The sequence below is a fragment of the Mobula birostris genome, chromosome 7, assembly GCF_030028105.1.
Source record: "Mobula birostris isolate sMobBir1 chromosome 7, sMobBir1.hap1, whole genome shotgun sequence".
NCBI lineage: Eukaryota > Metazoa > Chordata > Chondrichthyes > Myliobatiformes > Myliobatidae > Mobula > Mobula birostris.
Window position 1 is genome coordinate 126,069,281 of NC_092376.1, and position 18,456 is coordinate 126,087,736.

The window sequence follows — 18,456 nt, forward strand, 5'->3', positions numbered from 1 at the left end:
TTATCTGAGAGCTCAGATCTCCTGGGGGCCCTATCTTTTGCATGGTGCTCCTTCTTTCACTCTAAAATTGAACAAAACAAAAATAATACATTAATCTTGCTTAAAATGTTGAAAAGAATGTTTCATCTTTAACTTTATGACTTTTGGAGATCAGTTCATCTACTACTCATTTAACCATTCACAGTAACAGAAATTTTGACCAGGAGTGCCCAAACTTTTGCATACCACTGCAGATATATATTGTTCAAAGTGCAAAATTGAAGAGGACACTGTTATCATAGTAAGCAAAAGTAAATATGATTGAAATGCTATGGCCAGTAGTATGCCACATGAATCAGTGCTGGAACTCGTTCTGTTATAGATAGATATGTGTAGGAAGTATGATCAATAACAAATAAACTCTTCTCAGGCATCCAATCGGGTATAGGTATCGATTATAACCAACGTTTTGATGTCAGACTCCGCCATCTTCATCAGGGATGATTCCTGGGCATGTCTACTCTGGTGGTATTCCATCCATCCTGATAGGTTCAACCTCATCCAATCAAGTTTTCACTCTCCCACCTTGTTTACAATCGAATTCCAGTTCTTACTTGGAACAAGACCTTCATCTTTGTTAAAATTCTTTTCCTCTAGTTTAATTTCAATGGTTTCTTCTTCAAGGCAATCCCAAAAACCATTGACATGGCATAGTAATTTAGTGCCATCAAAGTCAATCCTATGCGCATTGCGAATGCAATGTTCAGCTACTGCTGATTTCTATGGGTAACCCAAACAGATATACCTCCTGTGCTCCATGATGTGGGTTTCTACCGAGTGTCCATCTAGTCGATGTATACTGCTCTGCATTCACGGAGAATCCTGTAAACACCAGCTGACCTCAGTCCCAGGTCATCTTTGATCTCCATAAGCTGTGATTTGAGTTTCAGTTCATTAATAGTATTCTGATAAGGAGTTGACTCAAAAGGCTTCCACATGAAGTTGGATTATGTAAGAACTGTAAAGTAACATGGTTTAGTAAGATAAATTATAAGGATAAGAGCCTTAAAGCTGATTTTATTTTGGGGGAGGGCATAAGAATGCAACCTGGGACAATAAAGCAAAGAACAGCATTTACAATATGTTAGCAAAGCCTAGTTTTAAAAAATGTACAATCTTTTTGTCATAGTTTCAGTACAAGCTAAAAGGAAGTGGGATTTTGTATATGGATGAACATGGGGGCTATAGTGTTATGGGGGAGTTCATAGTAAGGAAAAGAATACTTAAGTACATGTAAAAGAGGGGAAGATGAGGAAGAATACAAGGATTAGGAAAGGATTCAAAAGCTTCAGATGCCAAAGAGAAACAAATAAAATACTGATTTATTCTACAAGGATGTATATATATTATGGAAGGAAAGTCAGTATTTGAATCTGCTCAAAATTGGATGGTCATGATAAAAATTCCTGGCAGCAAACACTTAAAAGAACCTGTTTTTTCAGTATTTATCAGGGGAAAGGGATTAAGAGAACACATTTGAAGAGAAATTTACAAATTGTATAACCATATTTAAAGGAATAAATATTAAATAAATTCATTAATAAATAAATTGGATAAATTCTATACTGTCTGCATCCCAAGGAATAAAACCTTAATGGCCTCATCTCAGGAGTAAGTGATTGGAGTTTATTTCAATAGAGAGGAACTATTGTGAAGGAGGGGGACAACTGTACGTTAATTTAATTTAATTGCTTTTGAGTCTTCTACTGTTTTAATCTAATTGTTCAGTAATGTAATTTTTAACTTCAGATGTTTGAATATCAGAGACCTAGGTAAAATAAAAATATTTGACAATTTTGACAGATGTTAAACCTTAGAACATTCTGAACCAGCTATCAGTGCACTTCTCACACTCAGGAAATTCGTGATCATGGATTAGCTGGACTAAAGTGGTTTTCACCTAGTTGTATAATTGCAAGATTAAATTGTAATGTGATGAGCATTATTTCTAAAAGAAAATGACATTTCATATATTGGTAGTTGAACTGAAATATAGTTGGTTTGAAGAAAAAAAATATCCAGCTAGTAACTTTGTTGCTTCCTTTGTAAAGGTTGTAAAATGACTGAAAAACTGCCATTGGATATCAATATTAAAGAACCACGATGGGACCAGAGTACTTTTACTGGGAGAGCAAACCATTTCTTCACAGTTACTGACCCCAGGAACATTCTCCTATCAAATACCCGTCTGGAGAATGCTAGAAAGATAATACATGATTATAGGTATTGTACAGCAGAGTTTTGGTATGGCATTCTGCTTTTTTTCATTATTCCTGCAATCTCACTTTGTTTATTTAAAAATTAAACAATGTTGTAACAGTTTGTTATATGCCAAATGCTTTTTAATAGAACATTTAATGTAGCTGGTATTCCGAATCATGGAAACAAACATATTAGGGAACAAGCTATCTCCGAATACAGCAAATTTTATGAAATAAGCAAGCCACAAAGCTGGGGAAGAATTTCTAAGTTCAAACTTCCAGGTAATTAGTTATTTACCTGTAAAAGCTATTGACATCACTATCAGTTATTAGTACCTTATTTAAAAACAAATGGGATCAATACCCAGTTAGGAGCAAGGTTGAAAGTCACTAAGTGGATTTCCCAGGCAGGCATATTTGAATATCCATTCCTTAACAATGGAGGTATAATTCCAGCAAAACAAGCATGAAGTGTATTTCCAGAGCAAATCAATTGATGGTTTTTTGAGGTGTGTCTGTGGGCAGGTCATCTCTGATTCCTGGACTTGATAAATCACCAGATATAATTCCAGTATTTCTTAACTAGTGACTGGAAAAACTCTCAATCAAAATGACATACCAAACAAAAGAATATTATAATCTTGTGTTGAATCTCGTTGAAAAGCTTTCTGAGTTGATGTGCAGACTAATAAATTTATGTTATGTTGAAGATGGTAGCAAGCTCAGTCTCTTGTGATTTTTGATAGTAATTCAGAGGTTCGGCAAAGTCAAGTGTCAGACTATAAGATGTAGGAGCAGAATTAGGCCAATCGGCCCATTGAGTCTGCAGTACCATTTCATCATGGCTGATCCACTTCCCTCTCAACCCCATATCCCTGCCTTCTCCCCGTAACTTTTCATGCCCTGATTATTCAAGAACCTATTAACCTCTGCCTTAAATACACCCAATGACCTGGCTTCCAGAGCCACCGCCACCATCGTCTGGCTAAAGAAATACCTCCTCATCTCCATTCTAAAGGAACATCTGTCTATTTTCACGTTGTGCTCTGTGGTCCTAGAGTCCCCCACCAGGAAACATCCTCTCCACATCCACTCTAATGGCCTTTCACCATTAGAAGGGTTTCAATGAGATATTCCCTTCATTCTTCTAAATTCCAGTAAGTACAGGTCCAAAGGCCATTCATACACTCCTCATATGATAAGCCTTTCAATCCCAGAATCATTTTCGTGAACCTCCTCTGAACCCTCTCCAATGCCAGCACATCCTTTCTTGGATAAGGGGCCCAAAACTGCCCACAATACTCTAAATGAGGCCTCACCAGTGCTTTATAAAGCCTCAGCATTACATCCTTGCTTTTATATTCTGGTCCTCTCGAAATGAATGCTCACATTGCATATGCCTTCCTCACCATGGACTCAACCTGCAGATTAACCTTTATAGAATCCTGCACGAGGACTCCCAAGTTTATTGCACCTCGGATTTTTGAATCTTCTCCGTTTAGAGAATAGTCTATGCTTTTATTCCTTCTGCGGAAGTAAGTGACTATGCACTTCCCAACACTATTCCAACTGCCACTTCTCTGCTCATTACCCTAATCTGCTTCCTCAATACTAAACACAAAATAATCTGCAGATGCTGGGGTCAAAGCAACACTCACAACACGCTGGAGGACCTCAGCAGGTCGGGCAGCATCAGTGGAAAAGATCAGTTGATGTTTCAGGCCGGAACCCTTCATCAGGACAAAGGGTTCCGGCTCAAAACGTCGACCGATCATTTCCACTGATGCTGCCCAACCTGCTGAGTTCCTCCAGCGTGTTGTGAGTGTTCCTCAGTATTACCTACCCTTACACATATTTTCATATCATTCGCAAACTTGGCCACAAAGCCATCTTTCAAGAGTTAGCTCTAAAGGACTTATTTCATTACTCCCCTTCTGTTATTTCTCAAATCCTGAAAAGTTTGCCTTTTCAAATACATATACAATTCCCTTTTTAAAATGATACATGAATTTGTTTACATTACTTTTAATCAGTATATTCTAGTTCCTAATTCTCAACTTTCCTCTGATTTTACATATATTGCCTTAAGAATCTTTTGCCACCTAACAAAGAACATTACTGCTCAACCTCCATTTTAACTTGAAGTCAGGATGAGTGGTTCAAAGTATATTTATTATCAAAGTACAAATATGTCACCATATACCACCCTGAGATTCATTTTCTTGCAGGCATTCACAGAAGAATAAAGAAATACAATAATATTAATTTTAAAACTGCACAAAAACAAAGACTGATGCACAACTGATGTGCAGAAGAAGACAAACTGAAAATACAAAAAAGTACGATTAATATTAGTGAACATATGGGTAATACTGAGAACAGGAGTTGTAGAATCCTTGAAAGTGAGTCCATAGGTTGTAACATCCAACATTTTTTGTAGGCTTTTCCATTCTTGGGCATTGGTGTTTTTTTACACCAGTCCATGATGCAACCAGTAAGGATACTCCCACTGTGCATCTATAGAAGTTTGTCAAAATTTTACAGTAGATGACATGCCAAATCTACACTAAATCCAAGAAAATAGAGGTACTTCTATGCCTTCTTTATAATGCTGGTATCAGGGCAGATCCTTTGATATGATAGCACCAAGGAATTTAAAGTTATTGACACCCTCCAATCCCCTAAATGAGGACACCTGATTTTTTTTCCTCCTGTAGTCAATCGTCAGTTCTTTGGTTTTGTTGGCATTGAGTGAGAGTTTTTTGTTCTGGCACCTTTCAACAAGATTTTCAATCACCCTGCTGTATGCTGATTCATCACCACCATTGATTTCGGCCAATAACAATGGTGTCATCAGAAAACTTAAATGTGGCAGTGGAGCTGTACTTAGCATCACTGCCATAAGTATAAAGTGAGTAGAGCAGGGGGCTAACCATACAGCCTTGTGGTACACCTCTGCTGATGGTGATTGTGGGGAAGATGTTGCCAATCCAAACTGGCTGGGTAAGGAAATAGAGAATCCAATTGCACAAGGAGGTATTGAGGCCAAGGTTTTAGAGCTTAATAATTAGTTTAGAGGGGATGATAATGTTAAATACTGAGCTGGAGTCAATGAAGTGCAATGGTTTGGAAAAAAAAAACTACATGCTATTTTCAGGGTACTAGAAAATGTCAGTAGTTAATTTAAAAAAAATACTTTTCAGCTCTAGTCACTACTCTTTAAAAAAAATTAGAACCATGGAAACAGAAAAGAGTATCTGCTTCATTTGGCATCTAAATCATGTTCAGCTATATTTTTGTAATTTTTTGAGAGTTTACTTTGGATGATTTTAAGCAGATTTTATTCATTAAATATATTGTGTTAGACAAGGTATCTTAGCTCCTGGGCTTACAGAAGATGAACTTTGGAAAGCAAAGTATATCTACGATTCTGCATTTCATCCAGATACGGGAGAAAAGATGATTCTTATCGGTAGAATGTCAGCTCAAGTACCAATGAACATGACAATTACCGGATGTATGATGACTTTCTATAAGTGAGTAAAAGACTTCACATTTAAGGACTTACATTTTTTTCACAACTGCTGAAAGCCATTTACTGCCACCAGCTTGCATCTGGGAAAGATGTATTTCCCTGTCCTCTTGCTATTTAATCCTCTTTTTTGGGAAGGCATGTGATAACATGACAGACTCGGGAATCAGTTTTTTTCACAATCACGAGAAAATCTGCAGATGCTGGAAGTCCAAGCAACACGCACACAAAATGCTGGAGGAACTCAGCAGGCTAGGCAGCATCTATAGAAAAGAGTACAGTTGACATTTCAGGCTGAGACACTTCATCAGGACTGGAGAAAAAAAAAGGATGAGTCAGAGTATGAAAGTTGGGGAAGGGGAGGAAGAATCATTAGGTGATAGGTTAAATCGGGGGGGTGGTTGTGGGGGAGAAGTGAAGCAAAGAGCTGGGTAGCTGATTGGTGAAATAGATGCAGGGCTGGAGAAGGGGGAATCTGATAGTAGAGGACAGAAGTCCATGGAAGAAAGAAGAGGAGGAGGTGCGCCAAAGGGAGGTAGTAGGCCAGTAAGGACATAAGGTGAGAGAGCGAAAAGGGGATGGGAAATGCTGAAGGTGGGGGTGGGGGTTATTATCGGAAGTTTGGTAAATTGACATTCACACCATCAGGTTGGAGGCTACTCAGACGGAATGCAAGATATTGCTCCTCCTCCAGCCTGAGTGGCCTAATCGCAACAGTAGAAGAGGCCATGGACTGGAATATCGGAATGGGAAGTGGAATTAAAGTAGGTGGCCACTGGGAGATCCCACTTTTTTTGGTGGACAGAGGATAGATGCTCCTTATCTTTTTTTTTTACAGTCCTAACAAAGGGTCTCTGCCCGAAAAGTCAGCTGTACTCTTTTCCATAGATGCTGTCTGGCCGCCTGCTGAGTTCCTCCAGCATTTTGTGTGTGTTGCCTAAAACATGCCAATTTAATTTGGAGAAATATTAACTGTGGCGGAAAAACAAGTCCATAATCAATTGATTAAACAAACAAGTTAATGCCTCTGTAGTAATGTACTTTTGGACTGTTTACAATTGAGTTTTTTAAAAAGAAATGGGCATTAAAATTTCTTGGAAATTTTAAATAAATAATGTGAATTTCTTTTCTAAAATGTCATGGAGAGTGGAATCTTTGGGTACTCTTTTTTCCAAATCTTTTTTCCAAATAGTCATGGAATTCCCATAATGTTTTTCATATTAGTGTGCTGGAAATAGTTTGTCACTTATATTGTATAGTATCTTTCCAAAAAGGTCATTTTACTCAAAAGGTTCTCCTCCATTTTATACTGTTTGAATACTTTTCTGCTTTTTGTTGGCTTTTTCATTCTCCCTACTCTGTTTCTGTTGAGCGGAGGTCAGACAGGATTGCTGAGCTGGGTGACAGTAGCAAGTATCATTAAGGATTTGACTATCAAAAATTTGAGATGCTGTAAATGCTTACCAGGTGAGTATCACTAGCATTGGGCAGCATGGTAGCATAGCAGTTAGCAAAATGCTATTACAGCACCAGAGACCTGGGTTCATTTCTCACCGCTACCTATAAGGAGTTTACAGGTTCACCCCATGACTGCATGGGTTTCCTCCGTCTGCTCCAGTTTCACCCCATATTCCAAAGACGTACAAGTTAGTAAGTTAATTGGTCACATGGGTGTAATTGGGTGGCGCAGGCTCATTTGGCTGAAAGGGCCTGTTACTGGCTGTAACTCTAATTAAAGAAATAATAACATAAATAAAGGTCTGGTTGCATTTGTTGGAAGAGAAGCAGAGTTGATATTTTAGACCATCTAGTAAACCTGTGTTCCGACTTTGTGTCATCCATCTCACGTCTATGAAACTAATATTCCTTTCGTCACTTGTCAACCTTGCCTTAAATATTTTAGGTAACTGGTCCAGCGAAATTGGATAAAGGCAGGGTCACATCTTTGGTGAGGTTAAAGAGAACACCTGAAACTATAGTTGTATGGTGTTAGACAGGGCAATAAAGGACACTACCAAATAAGGAATTGGTGTTCCTTGAAGAATCACAGTGTAACTTAGTGTCCATATTTAGGAATATGAAGGAGGAATTAGGCAATCATGTAAGATCTAAATTACAGCTTGTTTGGAAAGTAAAGACCAGCATAGACTGGTTAACTTTACAGTCTTTTGTTGCATTTTTCTTTCACTGAATTTCAATTTCTATGTTGCAATAAGCACTGAAAGGTAACTATTGCTCACAATTTACTGTGTAAAATTAAATTCATAAGTGTGACAGATAGCATGACCTCCAAGTGCCATGGATATAGCATGGAGGGGAAACATCTTACCAAATGGATAGAATAATATTATTAAAGTCATAATATTATTCTTGTCTTGGCAGAACATTTTACAGTTCTATATATGGAAATATTCCAAGGCAAGCAATATCACAAGCTTGTGATACCTGAGCAGAATTTCAGGGTGTGTTACTGAGTAATGATTGAACAGGTAAAGAGACTGAGACAGGATTATGAATGTCACTCTGTAGGGATTTTGTGATAATGGTTAATTCAAAAACATGGTAAATGGACTGAAGACAAGGATCAGAGAAGAATGAAAGTTATCTGGGTTTTTAATAGACTAAAGCGAAATGAAACCAATGATGAACATGCATGAGAATTTTAAGCTCAACACACTGGGAGAAGTAGGATATGCGGAAACCAGTGAAGACAGTCACCAGGGCCAGATTAATCATAAGAAAGCAAGATGGTTCTGAATACATGGGATTTCTGTAGTAGCTTGAATGACTAGGGAGGTGAAGTGCAAGTGAAACTGAGTTAAGATCATGAGCGAGGTATTATAATTTGTGTAATTTTTAATATCTGCATATACAGTGCCCTGTAAAAGTATTCAGCCCCCAACCCTTTGTTCACATAAATGAGTATTACAATCAAGGATTGTGATCAATTTAACTTAAGCATTTTTATTTGTGAATCATATCCTCCTTTTTTCCACAATAGAGCCCAGAAAAAAGTGAAAATTGTGAAGCATTAAAAACTAAAAATTCAAAAATTTAAATGTCATCATTTCAAAAGTATTCATCTCCCTTTGGTCAGTATTTAGTTGAACATCCTCTCACAGCTATTATGGCCAGTAGTCTTTTTGGATAAGTCCCTATTAGATCTGCACAACGTGATGGAGTATGATTTGCCCATTCCTCCTGGCAAAATTGCTTAAGCTTTGTCAGGTTAGCTGAGGAGCAGTGGGGGACAGCAATCTTGAGGTCTTGCCAGAGATGTTCAATTGGGTTAAGGTCAGGACTGACTGGGCACCACATGGTTGCTCTGGTAGTGTGCTTTGGGTATTTGACCTGCTGAGAGATGAAGTTCCTCCCCAGTTTAAGCTTTCTGGCAGAGACGAGCAGGTTTTTATCCAGGACGTTTCTGTATTTAACAGCATTCATTTCCCATCAATCCTGACCAGGTTTCCAGCCCCTGCTGCTGAAAAGCATCCCCGTAGCATCATGCTATCTCCACTATACAGTAGGGATGGTGTTACCTGGCTGATGTACAGTATTAGATTTGCGCCAGGTGTACCGCTTACTGTTGAGGCCAAAATGTTTCACTTTAGAAGAAGGGAGACCACCTTCCACATCTTTACAGTATCTTCCAAGTGACACTTTCCAAAGTCTTTATATGCAAGGATATGCTTTTTTGCCAGGACTACTTCCCTGCCACTCTTCCATAAATATCCTTAGAGATTGTGGAGTCATAAACTTATTCTCCAGTTGCAGTCACTGACTTCTGCAGCTTACTCAGAGTGACTGGTGGTGTCACAGTGTCCTCTTTCAAATGCCATTCTTCAGCAACTAAGTTTAGAAGGGCAGTCTGCCTGTAGTTTCATATTTTTTCCACTTTTTCAAAATGAACTACACTGAACTCTGAGGTATGTTCAGTGCCTTTGAGATGGTCTTGTTCCCTTATCCAGATTTGTGCTTCTCCAATATCATTTCCCTGACTTGTCCTGAATATTCTTTTGTTTTCATATTGGTTTGGTCTGTTAAAAATTTACCATACTGTTGGATCTTAAAGAGAGAGGGGGTATTTATTATGAATTCATTGGGGGTGGGGGGGGGGGAAGGTTAGGGTTAGGGTTTTCTCCAATTTTTGACATCAACGAATTGGGTGAGTTGGTAAGGTAATACATATAGTGCACCTGAGGAAAGTTAGCATTGTAATTACGAAGCGAATTAATACACTTTCAGCCTCACAATTTTGGTTTTCAATTTTTAGTAAACTGTTGACAGGTTTTGGAATTTTTCTTCTGATTTGGCATGATGCTCAATGTTTTGTAAAATAGCTCAAAAAATCCTTCTTCAATATATTTTAAATTTAGAAAATGAGGCAGTAAAATGTGAAAGGGCTAGCCAATGGTGTAGTGGCATCAGCACTAGACTTTGAAGTGGATACTCTAGTGTTTGAATCTGATCGGGCAGCAACAGCCTGCATGGAAGAAAGGCCTAGCAATTTTTAACGCGACAGATAGGATGTTATAGAATAAGTAAATAGTACTACCAAAGCATGTAGATTTAAAGGTCCTCAAATTAGTTAAGCCCTTGTATTTTATACTTCCTAAACTTGTGATTTAAAAATGTGTAATAATTCATATACTCTACCCTATCAACTATGAAATATGTCTGCTAAACCAATTAACATCACAGAATGCTGGAAACAGTCTGGAACATCTGTGGAGAGAGGAAAGTAGGATCAATATGTCAGGTTTATGACTAATCTTCAGAATCCAAGGAAAGAGAAGCCATCACAGGAGTTATACTATCTACATGGGACAGGTAGGAAATGGAATTGGGACCAGGAGGAGCAATTGAGGATAAATCATCTTCTTTGTGTGCCTTGTGCGTTACACGCTTGGGCAATCATGGCTTTCCACATTGAACGATCCCATGCAGCGTCAATGATATCTCGCACACTTAGATCTGTTACTTCTTTTCAGTGTCCATACATTTTCTTCTTTGCCTTCCTCTTCCACGTTTCCCAGGTATACGGCCTTGTAAGGTAAGGCATTCTATTTCTCCCTTTCTGATGACATGGCCCAGGAATTTAAGTTTCCTCTCATTTAATGTTCTCATTAAAGATCTTTTTGCATGGGCACGTTGGAGTACTGTCTCATTAGTTACCCTATATCTATATGATATTTTCAGCATTCTTCTAAGAAACCACATTTCTGTTGCTTCTCAGTTTCTTTGGAGTTCTGGTGTTATAGTCAAAGCAACACTCACAACAAGCTGGAGGAACTCAGCAGGTCGGGCAGTATCCGTGGAAACGATCGGTCAATGTTTCGGGCCGGAACCCTTCATCAGAACTGAAGAGGGAAAGGGCAGAGGCCCTATAAAGAAGGTGGGGGGAGGGTGGGAAGGAGAAGGCTGGAAGGTTCCAGGTAAAGAACCAGTAAGGGGAAAGATAAAGGGGTGGGGGAGGGGGCAGAGTGAAACTGGGATAGGGGAAGGGTGTTACAGCAAGATTGACCAGATGTAACATTTTAGTAGCCTCAGCCTTGCTGTCATAGAAATATGTCTGTTGGTAAAAATGGGTTTCATTTTTTGGAAGTTGGTTTTGGCAATGGCAATTCTTCTTTTTATTTCTACTTTACTTCCAGCATCTTGTGATATAAAGCTACCAAGGTAATTAAAGCTGGTCTTTTGTTCAATCTCTTGGTTACCGATGTACAATTGTCAGTTGGGAGTATCCTGATGTTTTGATATTACTGTACATTTGTTTTTTTTTACAATTGATGGTTAGACCAAAATCTGCACTTGTTTGTACTACTTTGTCTAGGAGGATTTGTAGGTCTTCTGTAGCACTTGCTATTAGGGTGGTATTGTTTGCATATCTTGTATTGTTGATGTTAACACCTCCAATTTTTATCCCATTTTGGTCTATTTCTCTGAGAATCATTTCACTATAGATATTAAACAATTCCAGTGAGGCAACGCATCCCTGTCTAACTCCTCTTTGAATTTTAGTCCAACTGCTTATATTATCATCAATGTTTACTGCCATCGTTTGGTTCCAATATAAATTTTGAAGCAGTTGTTGGTCCCTTCTGTCAATGAGGATAAATAGGCAACCATTTTAAAAGCATGAAGGGGATATCAGAAGGAAGAGACTGGTACACAAAATATTACTGTTGACTGTGATCAGATGGATTGTTAAGAAAAAGTCAGAGTACTTTTTTTTTTCATTTGATTTGCCACAATGAGAGGAAAGCTTATAGATTTTGAAAGTAAAGAAGTTTTAAAGAGTTTTAACTTGGAGATTGGACTTTTAACTAGAGGGTTTCAGGTTCTCATTTTAAAAAGGAGCATTTGCTTTGAAGGGAGATAGTAATATCATTGACTTTATACTTGTAATACAATCTTTCCAATTCTCTATAGTATTACGCTGCAAATTGGGCTGTTGGTGTAAAAGAAAAACATTATAAGTGTTTTGCAAGATTCCTTTTTTTAATAAGTAATAAAATGACCAAAATCTTTTAGTCTGTCAAACATAGGCTTCTTGAAATATTGAAATATTTCAAAACAGGTAGACTGTACCAAATTACTACAGGCAAATTACAGACATGCTAAACTATGCTCCAGACCTTATATAAGTATATAGAACATGAGGAGCGGCTGGTTGGTACATAAAGTACCCTACAGATCTGGGAAGCTTTATGTATAATTTGCTGTCTCCATCAGTGTATTTTCACCTTTGCTGATTTTGTTCTATCTAAACTAGATTTTCACTATCTTATAGTCGCCTTCTATTTTCTATATATTTTCCCATCTTTCAGTCCAACTCCTTTTCTGAGGTTTTGTTCTGATTATAAAACTCATTTTCTCGGAGTATTCCATTGTGCTTTTCTCAGGCTTGAAGAAATCCTGTCTCTGATTTAAGTCATCTTCCTGCTGCCTCCCAGAACCAAAGCCTTTGGCTATTCACATTGTATATCAAACTTGCATCAATACTTAAACTTACTATAAATAGCTTAGAAAATATTGTAATCCTACTAAAATTGGTATCGAAAGATCTGCACTTGATAAGCTTCTAAACTGTGGCAGTTACATTTACTGATAACAGTAATAAAATGTTTTCACCTAATTTGACTTCAGGACTACTCCAGCAGTGGTATTCTGGCAGTGGATTAATCAATCCTTTAATGCTATAGTGAACTATACGAACAGAAGTGGAGATGCGCCAATAACTGGAGGGTAAGTGATAACTGCACTCAGATTTGCTTCAGTTTCAGTATTTACCGATATCCCAAGTTATTGCTTTGGCTGATTAAAATTTTAAAAAAAAGAAAAATGAGCTTTATACATATTTATAGGTAATATGTAAAAACATATTAATTTATTATTGCTGATGTTAAAAACTGTATTTTGTCACAGCTAATGGTGCTTAAATTTTATTATTTTCAAAATCTTTAAATTTAGTTCTTATTTTAATTCTTCCTTCAATTACAGCCAGCTTGGTGCAGCCTATGTCTCTGCTACAACAGGTGCAGTAGCAACAGCTCTTGGCCTTAATTCACTAACTAAGGTATCACTAACTTGAATTCGTGCATGTTTTATTCATTATTGGATATTGAAATGGTAGTGAACACTTTTCCTTGATTTTTTGTGAAGATATGATAAAGCACTACCCGAGGGGGTGGTGCTGGGCGGAGAACCCCTCAAAACTCCCTTTGCCTTTTACCATCCGTACTCTCCCTTTTCTATGTCGCCCACCACTCTCTATATCCTTCATTTCTCCAGCTCAGCAAATGACTGGACATTTAATAATCTGGGCATTATTACCATCATCCTTAAGGAGAGTTGAAATAAATGAATAAAAATTCTTACACTAATATTCAAAACTATAATAGATTTCAAAGGGATAAATCACCTACTCAGGATATAAAAGCATTGGCTGGCTGATCATATCTAATATGATCCTAGGTTTACTTGGTGGTCTTCTCAGGCAGTCTCTCTGGATCGAGGATGACTTGCTTCTGATCCAGTTCTGTGCATTCTGAAGTGGCTGATGAGGCCATTGTGGGTGCTACGGACTCTGCCACAGGTGCGGTAGGAGGTGTCTGATGGTGCTGGAGGATGATAGGTAGTTTGGGATGTTATGCATTGTTTATGTTGCTCACATTCGGCTTCTGTATGTGGTCAGTGACTGAACCTCAAGTCCTTCATGAATTCATATTTTTGAATTTGAGCAGTGATGGACCGGGGATTTTCAGATGTCAGTGGGACTGTTACGTTTTTCCAAGGAGCCTTTGAGAACATAATTGAAACATTGACTCTCTCTACCCATTTATCATGTGCTGTGACAAAGATCGGAATACTTTGTCTATTTTGGGAGTCTGTCATTAGGTACATAATCAATGATCATTGGACTGACTTTACATAATCAAGTTCTGGAATTGTTGTCCTGTAAGGTGACTGTGGTACTGATTCCCTTAAAGGCTTCCGAGACTAATGATGAGATCATTGCAGGGCTGCAGATTTTCTCTCAGATGGGGTTGGAAGCACTTGCTTAGATGGGGACATTGGGTGTTTAGCAGGTAATGTGCTCTTTCCTCCATTTATAATGGGTTTTTACTCCAATCACAAGAATCTCCAATATCTCCAATAATTAAATGGTCCATCTTAAGCCTCCGGAAAGTGTGGACCACTTTCTGTATCTTGAAAGCTGCTTCTCAGAAAGGGCAGAGATGAAATTCATTACCATCTCCAGTGTGCCAACAGAACCTAGGTCAACTGAGGAAAAAGGTGTATGAAGATCAAGATTTCAAGCAGAGTACAAAATTCATAGTCTGCAAAACAGCAGTGATCCCTATGTTTCTGAGCCTTGGAGTCCTTGCACGAATACACGCTAGAGATGTATCAATGATATTTCTGCAAAATCTTCTGAATCCACTGGCAGGATAAATGGTACAAGATCAATGTCATATCCCAAGCTAAAGCCCCAACTGTTGATCCCTAATAAATATTCAGTCATTTTTATGCAGTGTCGTATGGATTAGATATCTGATACAGACGCACAATTCCAAGATTGAACGTTCTCAAAGTCTCCTGGAAACATGCAATATTCCCTTGGACTTTTGGGAATCACTAATTCATCACATTCGAAGTGGAGAAGGTGCAATCAGCATCACATTGAAAACATCAAATGTGAAGATCAGGAGCACACAAAAGTTCAGTATATAAAGGAATGCAGCATTTTCCAAATTATCTACCTACCTGTTGCAGGAGTACTAAATTCTGTGAGTCACAGTGAATCCATCAGTCACCTCAGAACACACAGAATTCAAGTGTTGATAACAAAGGACTGCCAGTAAATTGGAAGGATTTTGTGGGGACAATGTTGATGGTGTTCCTCTAGTGCTCTGAGGTCCCTGCTTTCTAGAAACTGAAGTGATGGTAAGGACCATTGTAGACTGAGCTTTGTGCCAGGTTTGTGGTCTTGATCTGTGCTGGTACACTGAAGACAATGGTGAATTAGTTTATAAATGTTTCCCTTTGTTCAGAGGTGACTCCACAGGTGCGGGAAGTGGTCCAGGTTTTCCAGTATCATGTCATTAACTTGATGACTGAAGTTGGGGTGATCTTGAGTCTGAACTGTAAATTATGTTAATTGAACAATTTCCCCTTAGCCCTGCAGAATAGTTTTGCTTTAGTGAGAAGCTCGTATGATGCATGATGGACAATGTGCTTGTTGTAAAGATGTAAGTTTCTCCTTGATAGATAGCACAGTCATGGGAAAATTAACTGATTTAAAGTTCTGAAATCTTGTTGCAAAGGTTTGTAAATGGTCCTATGCAATTATACAGCTACTAGAGAAAGCTGTTTTGTATTTCCCTATTCACAATGACTTGAGTGCAAAAGTCAGCATTAAAACATTTGAAACAATCTTCAGACTGAAGCGCTAACAGAATTCAGGCTTTATGGGGTGATCGAAATAGACTAAAGATTTTGAAAAACAGCTGAAAATATTCATTTGTAATGAAGACATACTCTATAGTTGGTTTTCCACTATACGGGGTGTAGAAATGTAACTAAAATGTTGAAAGGTGTCCAACAATTGAAAAATAACTTGGATATGTTCTATGCACGAAAGAAATACAAATGTTATACATCCAATTCACTCTCTCTCTTCCATCCCCATCAGCTAATTTCAAGAGGTAAAGTGACTTTCTTTGGCATTAGTAAACATTCGATTGTGGTACCTAGGAGCCTCAGACAGTGAAGTGAAGTTATTAGAACTGGCAGAGCTACATCATCATGATAGGTGTTATACAAAGCACAAGGAGCAATTGGTGGTTATGATAGATACCTCATTTTATTCACGGGTTGTCATCACCTGAGGGTGATGTCCAATGCTAAATGAACCAGCTGCTTCATCGTTGATCTTCCCTTCATGTCAGAAATAGGGCTATTCACTAATGATTGCATTCACACATTCACAACATTAAACAGTTCCTGCCTGCATGCTGCGAAGTCTAGACACAGGCGAGAATTGTAAATGACATACAAGTGCCAGCCACCATGTCAATTACAAAGGAACCTAGCTTCTCCCATTATTTTCAAAGGCATTGCTATCACTGAATTTTGTCATGAAAATCTTGTCACTCAATGAAAAACTTAACCGGTCACGTAAATGTTATAGTTACAAAAACACGTTAAAGGATGGTTGCGGGATGGTTACCAACTCCCAAAAGCCTCTTCAGGTGAAATTCAAAAGCATTATGGAAATATCTCCACTTCTGAAGAAAGGCACTCCAATATCATTCAGACTTTGAATTAATCTAATAAAAACAGTCTGCTATTATATTGGTTCCTAATTCGTCTGCTCTAAATATTAAAAACAACAGTTTAATCATTCACTTGCTCCCCCACCAGAATTCAGTGGCTGCAATAGTGCACTTCTTTACATCTCACAAGTCTATGACATTTGCTATCTTGATAGAAAGAACCAACAGGTGCAATGGATTCTACCTTTGTCAAATTAACTTCCAAGATGCACACTAGCCTGATTTGTGGAACTTTAAGATTGCAGTCCTCCAGATTTTGAAAATTCAGAAACTGTACACCACTGCTGTATGGGTGGTCAATAACTATTGGCTATGCTATTGATGACCTTTACTCTGGAAAGAGTATGCTTGTCATGTCTTATTTGCATTCTAACCACATGAGTATCAATGCAAGAAACAATATTAGTGTAAAATCCATTCTGTTCCTTTAGTTCTTAGAATTGTTTAACTCTTAATATAAGCATTTCAGATCTGGGTTACTTAGAACTAATGACATGTAATAGAAGCAACACACATCAAAGTTGCTGGTGAACGCAGGGCCTCACCTTTGTCCCCCTTCGCCCACACCTCAGCGAGTTCCGCGTTTGCCATGATGCGGAACTCTTCTTCTCCGTCTCCAAGCCTACTTCTTATTTTTAAAAAAGAGATGCTGCCTGGCCTGCTGCGTTCACCAGCAACTTTGATGTGTGTTGCTTGAATTTCCAGCATCTGCAGAATTCCTCGTGTTTACATGTAATAGAAGGTTGTTGTGGCTCTGTAGATTCAGATTAATTACTAAAATCTGACGATAGTTTGCATGATAGAATATTTAGTGCTACTGCACAGCAAGACTTAATGTAGTTCAGCCTTTCATCACTACCATATGAAAATAAAGACTTCCAGGGTTCTGGATATGTTTTCTTTAGTAATTAATCTTTTAATGAGTGGTTTAAAAAAACTGAGGAAAATTATTCAGGAGATGAAGATTCAGTTATTTAGTAACAATTATTTATATGGGGTACTTTTGTAATATTTACTTAGATGTAATTATTAAAGATTTGGAATGATACCTCTGTAGATTTTCTTGTGAAAGAAATAATTAAAATCCTTTTATTCTGTGCAGCGTGTGACACCTCTAATAGGACGCTTTGTTCCATTTGCTGCAGTAGCTGCTGCCAACTGTATAAACATTCCTTTGATGAGACAGAGGTAAGGTTTTCTATAGTTGTAAGCACACATTTAAAATTGAAATCATTCTGGTGGTGGCACAGCATAATGCATCATTATAGTTGTTGGATCTGGTGATGTTATGATCGTGAGATTCTTTGGAAGTCAAAAATCAGACATAATCCTGGTGGTTACAGCCATTTTATTAGGTGTTATAAGAACCAACAAAGACAGATAACAATAAGTTGTGGTCATTTCACATTTTAAAAACTAGCTCAGACTAAAGGGATGAAGGACATTCCATTGATAAGAGGTAACCCATGAAATAATCACGTCCAGTGGCATGACACAAGCTGCAGAGAAGCTTCTAGAAAAATACCAAATCAACTATATTATTACTGAAACTTCACTGAATAATTACACGTAAATAGTCGATTATATAGAAGTTTAAACAAGCATAGAGAAAGCTAACCTTAAAGCAGAATAACAGTTGAGACTCTAATCCAACATGGTGTTCAGTCCCAGCTTTGTTGCAGTGGTAGACAGTTAGCACAGGTGTTGCATTTCAATGAGATGTGGAGATATTTCTCTAGCCAGTGGGTGGTGAATTTGTGGAATTTATTGCCACAGGCAGCTGAGGAGGCCAGGTCGTTGGGTGTATTTAAGGCAGAGCTTTATAGGTTCTTGATTAGACATG

At 38.0% G+C, this 18,456-nt stretch overlaps 1 protein-coding gene across 3 annotated transcripts in view; it reads left to right on the plus strand.

Annotated features, from left to right (window-relative positions):
* The window catches only part of LOC140200809 (sideroflexin-1), an 83,328-nt gene that overhangs the window by 32,453 nt on the left and 32,419 nt on the right, over positions 1-18,456 (plus strand). For all 3 annotated transcript variants that reach the window (XM_072264430.1, XM_072264429.1, XM_072264431.1), the window contains 5 exons: positions 2,091-2,262; positions 5,606-5,776; positions 12,922-13,020; positions 13,276-13,351; positions 17,716-17,801. In XM_072264430.1, the coding sequence (XP_072120531.1) occupies positions 2,099-2,262; positions 5,606-5,776; positions 12,922-13,020; positions 13,276-13,351; positions 17,716-17,801 (596 nt within the window). In that variant the 5' untranslated portion in view covers positions 2,091-2,098. The remainder of the gene's footprint in view (positions 1-2,090; positions 2,263-5,605; positions 5,777-12,921; positions 13,021-13,275; positions 13,352-17,715; positions 17,802-18,456) is intronic.